This window comes from Filicampus tigris, chromosome 21 (genome assembly GCF_054856515.1).
Source record: "Filicampus tigris isolate MCC_2025a chromosome 21, RoL_Ftig_1.0, whole genome shotgun sequence".
In the NCBI taxonomy this organism is placed as follows: Eukaryota; Metazoa; Chordata; class Actinopteri; order Syngnathiformes; family Syngnathidae; genus Filicampus; species Filicampus tigris.
Window position 1 is genome coordinate 8,987,177 of NC_141237.1, and position 18,791 is coordinate 9,005,967.

General features: G+C 41.2%; 1 protein-coding gene across 11 annotated transcripts; it reads right to left on the reverse strand.

Annotated features, from left to right (window-relative positions):
* Positions 1 to 404: 404 nt before the first annotated feature.
* Positions 405 to 18,100, reverse strand: pfkpa (phosphofructokinase, platelet a). Of its 11 annotated transcripts, none has more exons than XM_086020630.1 (23): positions 17,868 to 18,100; positions 15,773 to 15,846; positions 14,905 to 14,982; positions 14,402 to 14,591; positions 13,988 to 14,153; positions 13,814 to 13,858; positions 13,620 to 13,728; positions 12,497 to 12,592; positions 11,736 to 11,828; positions 11,131 to 11,256; positions 10,911 to 10,975; positions 10,571 to 10,640; positions 9,834 to 9,980; positions 8,717 to 8,787; positions 8,534 to 8,621; positions 6,053 to 6,205; positions 4,356 to 4,520; positions 3,595 to 3,656; positions 3,362 to 3,473; positions 2,792 to 2,891; positions 2,411 to 2,422; positions 1,652 to 1,757; positions 405 to 1,542 (listed from the first exon to the last, which is right to left on the reverse strand). In XM_086020630.1, the coding sequence occupies exons 1-23, from the start codon at positions 17,959 to 17,961 to the stop codon at positions 1,386 to 1,388; spliced, it is 2,379 nt and encodes a 792-aa protein (XP_085876756.1). In that variant the 5' UTR covers positions 17,962 to 18,100; the 3' UTR covers positions 405 to 1,385. The 11 variants fall into 11 exon arrangements, with proteins under 11 accessions (XP_085876756.1, XP_085876758.1, XP_085876764.1 ...); XM_086020632.1 differs by lacking the exon at positions 6,053 to 6,205 and adding an exon at positions 6,991 to 7,143; XM_086020638.1 differs by lacking the exon at positions 2,411 to 2,422 and adding an exon at positions 6,991 to 7,143.
* Positions 18,101 to 18,791: the final 691 nt, after the last annotated feature.

Consider the following 18,791-nt stretch of genomic DNA (forward strand, 5'->3'; position numbering starts at 1 on the left):
TACACTCAGAGTGACATGCTTCTACTACAGTATTCTGGTGTTTCTTTTTTAAATAAATGTGAGGGACAAAACATTATTACATTTGGTGCAATTACTACTCGACTGCGATCACACATTGTAAATAAAAATAATTCCGTTGATTAAAACTAAACGTATCATTTGGATATGAAACATTTTCACAACCCATTTCATTTTTATTTTTTTTTTAACAGTGTGCAGTATTTTGCGCCTCTAGTTCATTTTGCATTTCTAATGTAACGGCACTGAAACAAATTATGCTTAACAACAGATGGGATGGTGACTCATTAACAGAAAGGAAATGAGATGTTTAATGGGGTTTTAAAAAATAAAAAAAGTGGATACTAAACGAGAAATAAATGAACAAAAACCAAGTGACTAATAAATAGGGTACACATGTCAACTTCATTTTTATTCTTATTCACATTTAACATGTTTGTGCATTGTGTCGGACAGCTACAGCAGTACCTACGGTTCATGATAACGTTATACCCAAGTTGACACAAAATAATCTATGTTAAAAAGATAAATATTAGGTCTCAGTGTAAAGCCTGGCACACACTCCTTTTTGCTTGCGTCGTTAGCTGTGTTGCATCTCACATGCATGTAGAGGCTCGTGCTCGTTGCAAATGAAGACTGAGACGCACAGTATGCCACTCACAAAAAAAGAAGGATATTGATCATAGGGATGGCATTTCAAGATGAACCTAAGATGCACTATGAGCTTTAATTTGACCTATACGAGACTTCTGAATGAACATGTCCGACTGTTGAGTGTTTCAGGACATTTTGCAAAAGTTGCTGTACTCTAACAACGAGCTGAAGGGCAAAATTCGCAACAGGTGTTTGAGCCATGAGCATTTCTAAGGGCGTCCGCTTCTGTGACTCTCCGCACCTTTTCCATTCTGTATAACAAAAAGTGTAGAGATGGTCAAATTAAGTTTAATTGTAAAAGACTAAAATTCATTTTTATCCTGAAATGCCCACCCTAAAATCCAATACCCCAAACTTTTAAAAGTCGTATAATCTGTTTTTGGAGCAGCGTAGTTGCGCAGCTCTGGCCTCAGAGCCTGCCTACGGAACTCGAGACAGGGAAAGTGCAAAATTTAAAAACAAACCATGACAATAACAAACATCCAGAACATGTGTGTGTTGGAAAAGCAGTTTGTGTGTGTGCAGTACGATAAATGTGCATTTGTCACTAGGAACACTTCTGAGGTTAAGTTACAGGTCAATGACTACGCCCACATAGGGATGCCTTGAAGGTAAAAATTGTTACTGGCGCTCTTAGACAACATGTGGGGTTCACACCTCAAATAACACACAGGCTTGGACTTTGCGGGCCGCCGTTGGGGCACCGGACGTCTTCACATGGCCACAGAGGCGTCCGAGTCTTTGGGCCGGTTGTGTACGACGTGTTCCAGCTGCCCCGAGTCCGAGACGTCGTAGCTCGTCTTGTATTTGGCGAGGATCTTCATCAGAGGACGAAGCTTCAACCACCACTGCTCCTTGGGGATTCTGTGACTGTTGACAGACACGGGACCAAATCATCATCCAATTACGTGTAGCTTGAATGCAGTATTTTGACTTGGGTCACACACTTTGAACTGATTCAACGATACGTCATACATACACAAAGTCAGTCTCCCCCTTAAGTTGTACCACTGGCTGGAAGATCAGAGCTCTGCGGCGCATTCCCAGCAAGCAGCAACTGTCCTCAGTGTTAGCGAACACTCTACCTGCAGGGGGGAAAAAAAAAAAAAAAAAAACATCACAGAAGCCAAAAATAGACTTAGCTTGTATTTATAGGAAGCAGCAGACAGTCGACAGTGACAAAGAAACTGATGAGGGAACAGACATGACTACAAAGAGAAAAAAAGCAACATTGAGGAAATGGGTTGCCAAGCTACAAGAAATGTGCACGTTACGCGTGGTTCTCCAACTTGAAGAGCAATGAAAAGGTATTGTGGGAGCATGACACATATGGTACACTGCCCGATGAGGAAAAAAAAAACACCAATCAGCAGTCTTCCATTGAATAATTCATTCATTACAAATATGCTTTGGTTTGCAAAAACTTAATGACGACCGATCATGTCAACGTATTCAAATGAGTCATAAATAATAAGAAATAAGGACTACAAAAAGGAATAAAACTGGATGAAAATAAATGTTATGATATTGCAGTCAGTGAGTGTCAGTATGACTTATTTGGCCAGGCAGTGTACCGGTATAGTGCATTTACGACTCAAATGGAGTGGCTGGTGGTAAACGGGCAGCAATAGGTGGCTACAGTGGTTGCCATGGTAGCGCAATGAATGGGACAAACTGACAGACATGGAGCTAGAAAGAGGAAGATGTCATGGAGCCAGCTTAAAAAACAACAACATACATTTACCTTCATCTTATGTCATCCACCATGCGAATATGAAATAGATAAAACAAAAACAAAAAAGAGACAAATCTGCACTTTAGGTGGAGCTTTAATGCATGTGTTGCTTTAAAACACATCATACTCGGACATATACTGTAAATGTTAAGTGTAAACTCAGGGCTTTTTTTTTTTTTTTTTTTTATTAGTTTGTTTTATTGACAACACTTGATGTAAATGATCTATAAATAATTTCCTCTCGAGCAAATAAAAATACATCAAGATGCCAGGTGGAGCGACTCCATGACAGATCTCAATAAATACCACACCTCACTGGGGAGGGAACATCGACTACTGTAGCATAGATCATTTCTCTAATAAGGAAGGACGTTCTGGCCTCACCTTGCCTGAATGTCTCCACCAGCTTTTTGGTGATCCACTGCATTGCCTTGGCTGAGATCTTGGTCCCAAAGTTTCGGTCAAATGGAGATGGAGCTCCTCCCTTGTAAAGCATTGGATGAGGAGGCAGTCCTTTTTATTGACAACAATCATTTCCAATATGAACGGCCATAGTAGCTGATCATTAGAATTCTGTCGGTTGTGTTCATTTATATTATAAATCACAGTAGAGAAAAGAGCAAACTAAGAAGCTAATGGTGCATCAGACAACAACAACTCTTCCCTTCTCTGTATTCCATATTTAAATGTATGTATGTACTTGTTAGTTGCAGTCCGAATTCCCAAATGTGCTCTATTATTTTGTTTCCTGTATCGCCTCGCTTGCTGCAGAGAAAAGCCAATGTCTCCTCGGGGATTCATCAAAAGACTGTTTGATCCAGTTTTATCTGTGCTAATCTCAAGACGCACAAACAGTCGAAAACAAAACAAAGCCCATCTGTGAGGAACGGAAAATATTACATTGCTCTATAAACACTGTTGGTGCTCAGTCAAACGGCAGTTTTGAGAAACTACCTGCTGCATGTGTCCAAGCACATTCTTCCTGCAGTCAAACACACCCTTTCCTTCTTCAGTATACAGCTGGTAGATGAAGTCTGTGGTGTAGTTTTCATTAGAGTTTTCATTTCTTAAAAAAAAACAACAACATAAAAGCTTGATTACGTGCATGAATTTCAAATATTGAAACTACTCGAAGTTTAGTAGTCCTTACTAGTCTGCATATTCTGCACAACAGTATTTGTTCATACCTGAGCACTAAGCCTCGTTGAATGCTTGTCTTCATTTTCTCTGTCAAGTGCTCAACGTTGGCCTGTGGGAGGAAGACGAAAAGAAACAGTCATGTTGTCAAGATGCTCATGAATGAAATGAAAAGTACAACATTGATGTATAAAGGGGAAGTCACCCTTCAAATTTTCTTTAAACACGGCATTCTGATTGCAATTGCATTTGTGGAATACGATTTTTAGGCCATCTCAGGGAACGGCCATTTTGTCACATGCCGCTCAGGTAACAACCAATCACGGCTCACGTATTTTCTGAAGCTGAGCCGTGATTGGTTGCTACCTGAGGCCTGAGCAACTGTGATGTCATTTTCAGTCAGCAGCAAGTGACAAAATGGCCGCCCCCTGAGATGGATAAACAGGTGGATTTTGCTGCTTAATTCCACAAACGATATTAATCAGAATATCACATTTAGACTAGTGGAGCTGCAAAGAACGTATTGTATAGAACATTTTTGGGTTGACCTCTTTTTAAAGAGACAGGGGGGGTGAGACAAAATGTTGACTTTGTAATATATCGCATCTCCCACCTTACAGTGACGATATATAAACATCTGTCATTGACGCTGAGAAACATTAACAAGAGACTCACTAATGACCCGGTTGTTCATCCCTGTGCTTGTTCTGAAGCATTAAACATTTCCGACCAAATGAAAATGCGATCTTTTGCGAGATCAGGCAAAAACTATGAAACAACGGGGTGTGCTTGGATTGAAATGATCGCTCACTTGCAGGTCCCTGATGTCAAAGGGCTCCTCGTAGATGTACGCAGCGTCTGCGCCTGCAGCAAGGCCGGCTACGGTAGCCAGGTAGCCACAGTAGCCCCCCATGGTCTCGATGATGAAGACGCGCCTCTTTGTCCCGCTGGCTGACTGCTTGATGCGGTCGCAAGTCTGATGCATGCATACTTGCTGTTAGTATGTGGTAGTTTATTACTGCTCACTGGTTAATAAGTCAGAGCCTTCCCTCATTAAATATGTCTGCTGTTAAATATGTTATCAGGCAAAATCATTAGGAAGAAAACTGGGTTAAAATACTGTTCGATTTATTTTGTGTTTTAAATGTCAAAAACATTTAGAAATGAATAGTGGACCGATGTTGGCCGATGTTGGCATGTGACTTACACCAAACATTCTACATGCAGATCAGTGCTGCTGTTCTGCAGGTATGCGGTCTGCAGATTTAGTAGACAGATGCTCATTTGTCGGTGCTTGCCCAAGACTCCATGCCAACATGCTTTGATTAAAAACAAGACTAATAACTTAGCTTTAGCAAATTCTACCTGAGTGTCTCCAAGTGCATGATCAAACCACCTTCTGTCTAAGACAATATTTACCAACCAGAAAGACAACTACAAAAACAGTTTTTGGTATGCACAAGAAATGCAATGCAACGCAAAGCAATAGCATAGCTCGTTTTTCAAGACCAGCATTTGGAATCAGTTAGCGATTGACCAGAATCCTGGATTAAAATAAAAAATATATATATCAGGTTAGAAACACTATGATAGAATCACAAACTGTGACTTTAAGTTGCGTGTAAAATAGCGACATCCAGGTCAATTCTAGAGATAGACCGATATGTTTTTTTCAGGGCCGATACCGATTATTAGTAGTCAAGGCGTCCGATACCAATACCAATATTTAGAGCCGATAATAATTTTTCGTAAAAAAGAAAATATTGGCATCAAAATCTAAAAAAAAAAATAGAAAAGAAAATGAATAACTTTGTTGAACGTCTTTAAGCATATGTTTATTGAACAATTTTTCAGATTTGCATAATTTAAGGTTTTTTGCATTATTATTACTATTTTTACAATATACATCTTTATCAAATTCTAACAAAAAGTTCAGGGAGCACCCAGGTTCGTCGGCATGTCTTAAAATTTGAAATGAAAACACTTAAAAAAAACAGCTGCATATAGTTTTCGACAGTAAATTAAGTTCTCCAAAATTTCAAAATGACAGAAAACTAAACTTTCACATATCTTTGTTTTGATTTGCACAGTTTTAATTTGATTTATTATCGGCCATCAGATTTTTTTAAAAAGGCCAATGCCGATTTTTTCGTCAAAGTACACAATATCGACGCCGATAATCGGCCCGGCGATAATCGGTCCATCCCTAGTCAATTCCTTGCGCAACTTGCAAACAGTACCTAAGCAGTACTTGTCAAATTTGACAGGTCCATAGAATAATCTTATTAACAAATGTCTTTATATATATTTAAGGATACAAGGTTATGGTATAGATTTAGAGTACATAACGGTAAAAACAATCACAAAGTACCATCCATTTGGCTAATCATTTTGGCCGGTATTTCAAGGGCCATAATCGGCCCTTAATTGCATACGCTAGTAAGTCACATCATTTGCATCCTCTTCTCATCATCTATACAAGGTGGTGTGAAGGATCAACCGCCTTACCTCCACGATGGCATTGAGGGCCGTGTCTGCACCAATACTTAGATCTGTACCCGGTACATTGTTACTTATGGTGGCAGGCAGCATACACATCGGGATGCAAAACTCCTCATAGGTAGCGCGTGCCTCATACAGCTGCAGCAGACTCTCAAGCGCCTGAAGCGGCAGCATTTAAATACAGTATGTGTTAGAGCCACCTGAGAGAGGCACATCCCTCTCTTGTTTTCAAGAGGGTATCTGCCCTTCCGGCTCTTCCCGCGTGATTGCCCCTTTTGGCACGGTGCGAAAATGGACACGAACGAAGACACGTGGCGAGTGAGGAGCGGAACAGATAAAGGAAAAAAGAGTTTGGAAAGTTGTCAAACTGCACCATGAAGACATGAAACCAACGGAGCATGACCAGTTCAATGAAGCGTTGAGTGAGGACGCATCAGAAACAAGGTGACGGCCATAACTGCTGTATAATGAGGAGACGGGGCGAGCTTTGACATGGTGAGGGAGGGAAACAGACAAGGAAATGACAGATGGTGGCATCAAGACACCCCACATCATAATATTGATGGAAAATGTTTATGATGGAATTGAGCAGATGGATTATAAAATTGCCATTTAGCGTGCATTGGGAGCCAAGACATCATAGGCATGCTGTTAAGTCCCCAGTTGGATGCAAATACAGGAAAACCCAGTTGTAGCACCCGCACCATGCCTCCATGTTCCCATTGTACTCCTTACCTGAGGAGTGATGGCTGTCTTGCCTCAAAAGGGGAATGATGACAGGTTTGTCATGCTCTCTTTGTCATGCCAAAAGAAGACGCTATTTCTATCGCAACATTTTCAAAGTGGGTGATTCTTCCAAAAAAAGAGCGGAGAGTGCAAATGTGTGTATTTTAAGTGTATTTGTGTACTGCTCAGCTACTCTAGTTGCCAGGCCCATGACTTACAGTAGTAATGGCATTCAGAGCTGTGTCAGCCCCAATGCTGAGGTCTGAGCCTGGTATATTGTTGGAGACCGTGGCCGGGACCATGATCATGGGCACACAGAACTCCTCATACTTCCCGCGCGCCGTTAACAACTCCAGCAGCGACAGGAAGGCCTGCAGGGCAGAGCCGAGCGCTTTAGTGTTTGCCGTGGGTGGTGCTTTTGCTGGGTTGGGAGACGGGTGGGCGGGGGCGGTTTTTAAGTGGGTGCTACTTGCCACAAGGAAGGGAAAAGACAAATGTGGAGGGTGCCAAAGGGAGGAGCCAAGCCTACCACAACGGAAAGCAGCGAAAAAGACAGATACCACTCTATATACATTTGAGTCTCTCCACTACGTAAACAAATACATATCTATACAAACAGCACTTGCAAATATGTCAATTATAAAAAGCAGTTGACACTGATAGGATTGTATGATATGAAATAAATGTACTTAATGTAGAGACACACGAAAACAATAAAAATATGCACGTATAGTGGTGTCTTGAGATATGAGTTGAATTTGGTTGGCGACACTCATCTCAAAACATTTGTATCTAAAATCATCTTTCCCTATTGAAATAAACTGAAATGACATTAATCTGATCCAGTTTTCCCCCAAAACGTTATTAAACACAATTAATAACCGTGTCATGCAATGACAAAAATTAGCAATTTTGTACCTTAATAAAAATTTACATAAATGATATTTACATAGAACTAAAAAAAAATGTAACAGTTGTTGTCACACTGTTGTTACGGCCCACGTTGAGTCGTGGCCGTTTAAGTTGTGTGCGTGTGTGTGTGCGTGTGTGTGTGTGTGTGGGGTGTGTGGGTGCTCTCCCCTGCTCTGCCCTGATTGGTGGCCTTCGTCACCTGTACAGCCACCCAATCAGACCAGGGGAGAGTAACCAAATTAGTCAATTACTTTCAGGTGTGTTCACCAGCAGGCCATTAAGAGGGACGTGGTTGCTGGTGGACTTGGCTGGCTGCGAGTGACGTGGCCAGTCCTTGTTTGTTTTTGTTTGCAATCGTTGTCTTTTGTGTTAGTGGATGTTTTTCATTTATGTCCCTGCCAACTCTCACAACTATGTCAGACCCCTCCTCCTTGCCATCTTGAGGAGGGGTCGTAACACTGCATCAAGTGAATGGCCATTGTGCTGCTCTTTCTGGTGTGCCCAACTTGGCCACCTGGGGGCAGTATAAAGGCTACGATATGTGATTGTTTTAAATACACAAAAGTGTCATTCTCTTCATTTTATGTTTGGAAATAAAATAGGTTGAAGCTTCGTTTTTGAAGCATTGCTCACTGTTTGCCAAAGTGCCATCTCAAGCCTGTACTCGCAAGTTAAAACAAACAAAAAAAAAATCAGCCGAATGATGGCTTGCGAAAACTCACAAGTTAAATTACTCCTATTTCAAGGCACCACTGTAACTGTCACTGTTACATATTACATACAATAAATCATGTCATAATACAAAGGCATCTGGTAAGCTCATGGGTACAAAGGATGTTTGTAACATACCTCAAATCCACCAATCACCAGCAGTGCATTTATGTTGTGAGATCGCATCTGCTCAGCGATTTTGCCGACATGCTTTGCGGGGAGCGTTCTATAAATGAAAACATTAACAGAGATGATGTTTGCTGCAATAATGAAACTTTAATCCATCAATGCAATGAAATCATTTGCGACAATTTGCCTTACCTTTTAGTTCCCAACAGAGATCCTCCCTGTCCTGTCCATCCTCCGACATCGGCCCATTTAATCTCCTTAATCTGAAGTGAAGACAGGAGCAACACGTGCTTTAACAAGTTACTTGGATGACTTTTGTCCTTTCTGATTGCTGTAGTCTGTGGCATATAAAACATTTCCTCCATGGGGTCGCGGTGTTAAATGAAAAAGGATTTTCTGGCACACTTTCTTTTTCCACCAGGAGCCACCTCCAGGAGAGGTAGTGGACCTGTAGAGCACTGAAGTAGAGAAATCTATTACTCCCTGCTGGTCTCATTTTCGTCGGGTCAATTGGAGCAGCCAGTTTTCAGATAGCACAGAGTGCACAAGGGATGTTTAACTAACCAGTGGTATTGGAGACAGTTTGGGGGAAGATAAATGGCCACATTGTTCATTATGTGCTGGCCTTTGAATCAGCCAGAGTTGGCTGTCGAGGGAATTAAGGTTAGTGATTGTGAAAAGGTCAGCACAGGATAAAAAAAAAAAAAAGAGAGAGAGAGAGAGAGAGAGATGTGCAACCAGTTTAAAAAGTCAAGGAACAGACAAAAACAGCATATACCGGATTAGAGCTCAGTCACAGAGCAGCTAACTCTGGTCAACAGGAAATTTTAATCCGAGATGACTTTGTGTTGTCACTCAACGTATTTTTTATGCTGATTTAAAACATGTTTTTGGTCTATTTCTAGCACATTAGGTTTTTTGAAATGTTCAATTTCCGTTTTTAAAGCTGACCTCAGTGCAAAAAAATTATCTAGAAAACTAAGAAAAGTTGACATGTTGGCAAGTGTAATGAATCACCTCAATAAATTTGTATATTTTACTTTTCAGTAATTGCTAACTTGGTTAAAAAAAAAAATCGGCTGATGGTTTCATATTTTCACAGGATGTGTGCCATGCAATGGCAGTCGGTTTGTTATTCTATGAGGACATCTATTGGACAAATTTAATACTACAACAGATTCGGTTATTAAAGCAAAACAAAAAAGTGTGCCATAGTAATGAAAATCATTTTAGGTTAATCAAGGCAATCATACTAGATCAAATCTCGCATGATTGTGAGGAAATAAATGGCATGCGTTCCAGTACTGACCTGACCTTTGTAGAACCCCTCAAATCCATCATTGACAGCAAACATTTTGTGCCCCTCCGAGATGCCCACCCTGACAGCCGAACGGACGGCCGCGTTCATGCCTGCCGCGGGTGCGCCCACATTCAACACGGCCACATTAAAATTGCTCTGATGACATAAGAATCACAGCAAAAAAAAAAAAAAAAAAATCCCATTAGTAGAATCACAAACAATTGTATCAACTAGTTCTCAAACATTTGAAACAACAATCTGGAGCTACAGTATATCAGCAAGTCGGTTTGGTTTGTTGTAACAGTTAACCGCCAGGGACTACAGGAGGAATCAATAAATGTGTCATGTTCTGCTCCAAGGTACACGCTCCAACTGCCTTGATCATTCCCACAGATGCACGGGCGCCCCTGATGGGAACGCCACAGCATGAGCCAGGCCGTGCTGCCTGCACACTTGACTGATTTTCTGTCCAAAGCTGCCTCCATAGCGAGGCATAGCAGCAGGCTGCAACGGCCCATTGGGGGGGGGATCAGCACAGTCACCCCTCAGCATGGATGTCTTTTATCACTGCAGCCGATATATCCTTGCTCGTCTTCTCACAGGGCGGAACGCCTGACCTCATACTTTACACTGAACTATAAACATGCTTTAATTCCTGACTAAAATCATGCCAAGAGTGTGCTTTTGTTTGGGTTTGGAGTTAGCGACAACCGCATAACAGGTCAGGACAAATTGTTGTGACTTACCGTCGGTAGTTCAGACTCTGGTTTACGATGAGCCAGCAATTTGTAGGTCTTCAGGTTGTTCTCAAAACTCCTGCAGTCAAAAACAACAACAAAAACAAAGTAGCTCTTAGCTTGTTCATTTCACAGGAAATATGGAGCCTATTCAGTTGACCAAGGGAGACATTCCAGATAAGGTTAATGATTTTTTATCATTCCGAAGTCAAAGTCAAAAGAAAGGATTGCCTTGTTATACATTTGTGTTCATGCACACATTTAGCTTTGTCCCTATGAGCTAATAAATAGCAAACTGCTTTGTCTGGGTCTTAAGGAAAGTGAGGCAATGTCAGAACGATTGTCCTACCTGCCACGGAGCTTCACTGCTTCTTCAAACTTTTTTTCATCCATTGCCTTCTGTACCTCTTGAGTCTTAAGGAAAAAAGGAGGAATTGATCCAAATTCAAATGTTTTATGAATACAAGTGTAAAAAAAAAAAAAAAAAAAAGTTCTCCACAGATAATGTAATAAATGCTCGTTTTAATTGTAAATGCTGAACTGCGTTGCCGGTCCAATTTCATACCTACCATTTGTACACATTCCATCAGAGGCAAGCGCACTGATTGGTTACCGCACAGAGACACCACACAGGCTGGCGTGTTGGCTGTGGTCTCCAGCAAGGCAAGAACAGCCTCCACACCCATTCGGCTGGCCTGCATGGACAGACAATCAACAATAATATTGTCATAATATCGCATTGTTTCTTTTCCTTATTGTGGCCAGAGGTTCACAATTACTATTATTGACTGGACTACAACACACAAAAAAAGTGTAAAAAGTACACATGTGTGGCACTCAGGTAACAACACATAAAACAGCCAAGGTCTTGATACAAATCAATATATTAATTTCGTTTTAAGAGGGTTTTTTTTTTTTTTTCTGTTAAGGTCTTCCTCTTCCTTAGTCTCGTATAAACTGTTAATCTGTTCACGGGTTTAACGTGCAACCAGAGGCTACTTCTCCTCAGACACAGTTGGATTAAAAAGATAATGCCCTGTCGAGACTGATTTTGTGACTCTCCAGTGAGGGGTTCAAAGAAGAGGTGAACGCGAAGTTGATTTTGTGAGCAGTAGCTGGGCTGGATTTCTAGCTGAGCATAAAAATTGCGGGGGAAGCTATACGGTGAACATACCAGGATACGATCAAAAGCAGAAGGGGTCCCTCCTCGTTGCACGTGTCCCAGGATTGTCACTCGCGTGTCAAAACCCAAACATTTGACAACAAGCTGGAGGTATGAAAGGCAGAAATGAAGCTTTAATCATACAAACATACTGATTCCTGAAACGGCATATGCCAACAAAATATCCACTTTATTCATTTGAAAATGGTATCTAAAAAGTATACATTTTAATATAAATAATCAATACGTAGTTCATTATGCAACACCACAAACACTGGCACTGAAACAGAACACAATAGGAAATTAATTCAAGAAAAAAAAAAGCTGAAGAAAAGGGGAAACAGCAAAGCACAAGCAAGCCATTCTAATTTTTCAGTCATGTTAGTCAAGTGCAGGGCGTGGGGGGGGGGGAGCAAAGGACTTGAACTCCACATCAAACTGGAAACACATATTTGGATGCTGTACACAACAATAATAGTGCAGGGTCAAGGGATATACGTTCTACGGAATCAAAACAAAAAGCCATCAATACTGGTGGATAGTTGTTTTGTACGAATGCCGCTACTTTTTACATGTGTTCAGTGATGTCATAATGCAGTGCTAAGAGTAATATTAGCAGCTGTCGTGGTAGCGGCAGTATCAGTTGGGAATGGGGCCTTACCCTACTAGAGTGTCGGACAGAGCATTCCAGAAACACAGCGACAAAGTCAAAGCCACACGAGGGCAGCAACAAAGTAGAGGTCACATAGGAGGCAGTTGGAGGTCAAACTTACATCCTTAATACAGTCAGTAGTAATTGGCTTGTTGTTACGGTCAATCGCCCCTTCGGCTACTATTATGATATTCAGCCTTTTCATCCCTGCTCGATTCTACAGGTGTGGCGGGGAGACAGCATGACAGAAAAATTGTGAATGTGGCTGTGACATGGGCTTTCAGAAGCACAGGGACCGGACAGCGTGTTGACTGCGGTCACTATGACGGACGGAGAGTTTGCAGAGCTGTTTGCTCATTTTCATTAGCAATATCTAGCCTACATTTATTGCGGGCTTAGTCAAACAGTGTAGTGGGTTCTTTTTCCAATATCTTGATTTATCATGGGAAAGAGACACATTTGGCTCGTGTTCCCACCAGTCAAGGCTCCATGCTTCTGGCTTCCCCTTTCTTTGCATGACTGTACTCACATCCTTGACAAGACTAGATGTTATGGGCTTCCCGTGCCTATCAATGGCTCCCTCTGCCACTATGATTATGTTCAGCCTTGTGCCCCTGGAACGGGTCTGGATCATAACAACAATATAATTTCTCCAAAAACAGAAAAATACATAGAAACATGGATAAAAGTGGACATTTGACCAAATGGAATTGGTAGTGCAAAAGACTAAACAGTGCATTCAATTTATAAAAGCCTTCTTTGGGCCAATATTCCATGAATTTAAAAGTAAAATATGAGAAATGTCCCACATGCAAATAATCAGTTTATTTCAAATGTGATAATTGGCAAATGTTTTATGCAACGGTAAGTACTTCACTTTGATTTAGCTAATTCACCCTGCGAAAGCTCAAGTACTTGATTATAACATGATCGTGTGGGCCTCCCAATAAAAAGCCACTCTAATACGTGTGCATTATCTTAAACAAACACTTTGCCAGAGAATGAGCTAAAGTTTCACTCAAGGCCTTTTATTATGCCATAATTTGAGGCGGTGTTTGCCGGATGAAAGGCAGGACAACACACCTGAGAAGGATTCTTGATTAATGAAGAATTAATTAATCTGAAAAAAAATCGTTGCACGTACGATGAAATGCAATCAATGAAAATTGTGATAAAAAAGTATATTTTTGTTAAATTTGTTGCAATATTTATGAACATGTGGGAGCAACTTTAGACTGTGTTACCGCAGACAGTTTTTGACACATCTTCTCTTCCCAGCCATCCTCCGGAGGCATCTCGGGGATTAACACCCAGTCTGCCCCACAAGCAAGGGCGCTAACCAAGGCCAGGTAGCTAAAATAACACACACACAATTACGGATTGTGTGTGCTGTATGGAGTGTAAAAAGGAATCTGCCACTAACATGATAAAATCTTACCCGCAGTGTCTGCCCATTACTTCTAAAACAAATGTCCTCTGGTGACTGAAAAATAACACCATAACACATGTTAAAAGATTACCTACTCGCTCGAGTACCAGTGCTTGAAAAATACGCAGAAGCACCAAAACTCATTTGAAGTCAAACCACCAAACTCTCACAATCATCTCTCACCTCTGCGCGGTTGTCATGATTGCATCCACCACCTCAATGATTCGGTGTAGAGCAGAATCGGTGCCGATTGTCATGTCGGTTCCGCAGAAGTCGTTATCAATGGAGCCCACCATCCCGACAATGTGAAGGGCGGAATAGGTCTCAACAGACTGCCGCTCGATAGAACCTGAAAAGAGGAAGTACGCTGGGGTCAGATAAAAAGTCCCTCCATCTGTTCCAGTGCATTCCCAAAATAGTTTGTTGTCATAATAAGCCACATAGCTCCGAGCAATGGAAACTGCTGCGTTCAAGAGGAATACTAGTCTGCTTCTTATGCGGGGTGCAATAGCCTTTTTCCTTTACTACTGGGAATAATTACTGGCATTTCATTTCATTTGAAGAGGGAAAATTGACAGGCATTGCCTGCTCCAGTACCTTGCACTACTAGTTCCGCGAGAAGTCCGCTCCATTCCTCCCTAAAGAGGTTGGCTCCCGTCAGGCTGCCATCTCCGCCAATCACACACAGGTTGGTGATGCCAAGCTTCACCAAGTTGAGAGCAGCCTGAAGGCGTCCCTCGTGGGTGCGAAAGTCTTTGCAGCGGGCACTGCCAATGACTGTCCCACCCTGATGATTATAAAAACACATGTTAGTTTTTAGTAGTTGCTGGCTTTGGAGGATTTTGGCATAAAGGAAAAAAAAAAAGTTAACGCTGACTTTCACGCGTCTGATGGGAAGATTGTGAAATACTTCTCCAAACACGAGAGCAGTCCTGCAATCTTGAATCTTTAATTTATGCCTTGCCCTTGCGCGCTTGTTGCTAATACAAACACCAGCGCTCTATCACTCAGTATTATGTTACGTATTCTTCTCTGGTTCTTTCCAAAGAAATCCACACGTGAAATGAATGAAATTAGCATTACCCATTGTTTTGACTTACCACTTGAAGCATGCTGGACACACTTTCCCATGTAGCTTCTGTTATATTCTCCCCACCATCCACCATACCTTGATAGCCCTGATTAAAAACAAAATGCAAATCTGATGTACAAATATATCTTTCTGAACATGCACTCATTTCAAATGTGTACCGGTATTTATGTTTGCTTAGCATGAGAAGTAACTATAAATTAAGGCTTTGGTTTACCAAAAGAGGATTTCACTAAGGATGGTTGCGTACAAATTATTTTTCATTATTTTAACAAGTCATTTAATGGTGTAGTGAAGAGCTTCTCATCTCTTTAAAACCACATTTCAGAAGGATAAAACGACAAGAAAACAACCAGGAAGAGCATGAGAGATTTTCTTCCCAAACGACACTGGACTATTCCAAGTTGTCTTTGCCACAATTCATCGAGCTCAAAGAGAGGTTCGTGGTAGAAAAAGTCAAAAGCTCAAATGTAAGCCAATACAGTTGCACAGTACGGTACATATAGGAAGGAAAAAATGTTTTAGTTTTATCTGTCCACAGAACAATTTCCGAGATGCACTGTGGTAGGTCCAGATAATCTTTAGTGTAAACTGTAAACACTATCATTACGCAGCCTTCTGCAGAGGCCTTAACATGAGATCCGAGTACCTGAGAGGGAGAAATCTTTAAAACAAAGCATCAAGTCAGTTAGATAACAAACGCTGAGCAAGGAGGCCTAACACACACACACACAGATGGGTGGGAACAAAGGCTGCCTGTGCCGAGCGAGGCCTCCTGCGTGACAGCAAAACCAACTACCCAGTCTTCGGCAAATCACACAACAGACCAGGGCAGGGAGAGGTAAATTCTAATCCTACAATAAGCAGTCGTGACTCACCTCACGAATGAAATAAACCTTTGCTCCTACGTATAAGCCCATTCGAACCACAGCACGCACGGCGGCATTCATCCCTGAAAAAAAAAAAAAAAAAAAACAAGCAAAGAAAATAAATGAAGAATCTCTTGTCTTTAAGATGCTACGTAAAGAGTGAGTTTATATTTAAAAGCAACACATCTAAGATTGCACACTGCATCTGTACTTGGTAGTATTCTGAGAGTAAATTACTGGTAGATTTGTGTCTGTCTGCATTTAACAGTGTGTTTCTCGAGGATATTTTTGTCCTCTCGCTGTGGCAAGCAAGCATCTTTGGTCAAAATGCTTCCGTGCTCCTCTGACAGTCTCTCAGTTTCAACTCTTGTGGCCAATCCAAATGAACTCAGTAACCGTTCAGATGCCGCTCTGTGACTTGCATGTCAACGGCACCTTTATCAAACACTGACATCGCTAGGAAAATGGACTGTTCAAACCCACAGAGGCCACACAGGAAAAGGTGGACGACTATTAGAAATAAACAAGGCGGGTGGGAAGTTTTCCCAACAGGAATTGGCTCGTGTAGTAGTAACTAGGCAACACGGAGGCCGTTAAAGCAGTACAGGACAGAAAAGGAGGAATCAGATAATTCAAACACTGTGGGAAACCCAGTCACCATATGTTGTAATTCAAATAGTTGGTTAGGGTTTCTCATTATGCATGAATGACACTTTCTGGTGCAGAGTGAGTGAAAGGACCAAGCCACTGCAACATAATGCCTTCTGACACTGGCGTTCAGCTCTTGTCAGGCATGCGTATCCTCCTTTTTTTCTGGCCAACTAAGGGAGAGGGCTGGGAACAACTCATCAGCAACTTACTGCAACTGTTGTATCTGCAGTGCAGAAAATGTTATCCTTGATGACATGTCAAATCCTGTCTAGTGGTGGGGAGTTAAAAGTGCATATAGTTTGTAACTGTACTTCAGTAGATTTTTCTGGTATCTGTACTTGAGTAATATATTTTGGACAACCTTTACCATTTGGAAACAAATGTTATTTGTACTTTTCAATTTGTTAAAATAGGCATATTACTATTTTTCAACCTTCGCAGATGTCATTGCAACACATAGAGAGAGGTCAAATCAGTAGTGGTTGAGATCTTAATTGACTGAGAAAAAAAAAACTGGTATAGAAGCCTCATGCAAAAACGTCAATCAGAGAGCACCAGCGGCGATAACGCAACATATTTGGAGAAGCACAACATTCCTTATTTGTGGTATTTAAGGGAATCGTTTCATGCTGTCGGGTCGAATAATGATAAACCAATCTAGGAAAAAATGTAACATATAACAAGCATGTAACTGTTTAATTGTTTTACAAATGGATTATTACATGCTAATACGTTCTGCTTGGACTTGCTCTGTTACAGTCATTATAAGAGTTACGGTATTAAGGAGACAAGCCAGTGTCCACGTGATCAGGGTTTCCTCTCTGACGTCACCAACAGTTGCAGAGAAGCAGTATGCAGCGCATCACGTACACAGGATGAGGTCATTCCATAACAGGCCCTCTCGGGGACTGCAAACCTCAAGTGACATCCGCTACAAACCCTAAATATTGACTTTGCTATTTTTGCTATTTTGTTGATTTGTCCACGTGATCACTGTCTGATTGAAAGAGGCCGACCGCAACAAGCCGCTATGTTCTATGGCCCCGCTCACAATGCTTCATTGAATGCAAAGACATATTCGTTGGAAATGCTTGCAATCGAGCTTTCAGTTACGACTGCTTCGTGAGAGTAAATTCATAGTATTGTACGCGACCTTCAAATCCCTGAGCTTGTATTGTGCGTCACGGCAACAACAACAAAAAAAATGTCAACATCGCAGGAACGTCACGTTAGCATACTAACCAGTGGATCTCTGGAATGAATGAGTGCAACACAAACGTTATATTTTGCTGCTGGTTATTTAGTTCCTGAGCAATACTTTCCCTACAAGGTTACGAATCGGCAAATAATTCCATCATCGGATCGGGTGTGTTTTACCAGTCTGGTGCGGTTTAACACTGATACAATGTCAGATTTGATACTAGTGTCACTACACGGTACTACTATACCGTACCTTGAGCATCCCCTCCGCTAGTCAGCACGGCGATGGCTTTTCCTGCTCCAGAGAGGTTCTCAAAGAATATCTTCTTGGTGTCTGACTGTGCCATCTTCACAGTTTAGATTTATAATCCGCTACAACCGATGAAATAATACGGGATGGTCACGCTTTTATGAAATTGTGCCGAAATGACCGTGAAGGGCAGCAGACTATCGCCCCCTCTCCTTCTCCCTGTTCCGCATCTATTTGCTCATTTGCATATCTTGAATGACTGCGGTGGTGAATGGCCCTCAAGTCAGCCAATCACATCTCGAGTAAAGCCTCTTCTTCCCTGTGTTAACCAATAGGAAGAAAGCTGGCCGGATGCCGTTTGCGGTGACTTTGACGATCCTTGTTGACAGGAAAGCAACTTTTGGCATACATAGTCATATTCCACATTAATTACGAATTAAATCAATCAAAACACTTATTTAAGCAGAAATAAAAATACACTGACCGAGGTCTTTCATGCCCCAACATTGACATGAATACATGGCTACTAACGTGTTACTAATTTGAATAACATGCATAACATGAAAACGTGTTTTTTATATCAATTTATTCACCATCATCATTATAATTATGGTTACAGTCCATGTGTGTCCTTGGGTCTCTTGAAAGTTGCAATATAAACGTTTTTTTTAATTATGTATTATGTTTATTCTGTAATCCATTAAATGCAATGTGCACTATGCACCTGCGCAATCCAGTGGAAGACAAAACAGAATTGAAGATTGAGAAGAATGATGTTCTGCAAATAAAATGTGTTTTATTTAATGTATTGTTGAAGTAAATATTTTTAAGCGATGTCTATCAAAAAACAAGAACCATTATCTTGGTGAAGGACAAATGTTTGATCTATCTTATTCACTGCACCGTTTTAGTGTTCATTCACCCGAC

What these genes read in the sequence shown, in the direction of transcription:
- pfkpa (XM_086020638.1), bottom strand. Translation starts at nt 17,961, where the DNA reads ATGGCACAGTCAGACACCAAGAAGATATTCTTTGAGAACCTCTCTGGA. An exon ending in CTACTGACTGTATTAAGGAT is followed by an intron (nt 11,829 to 12,496) that starts GTAAGTTTGACC and finishes TCATACCTCCAG; the next exon opens with CTTGTTGTCAAATGTTTGGG. An exon ending in AAGGGGGAGACTGACTTTGT is followed by an intron (nt 1,543 to 1,651) that starts GTATGTATGACG and finishes GTCTGTCAACAG; the next exon opens with TCACAGAATCCCCAAGGAGC.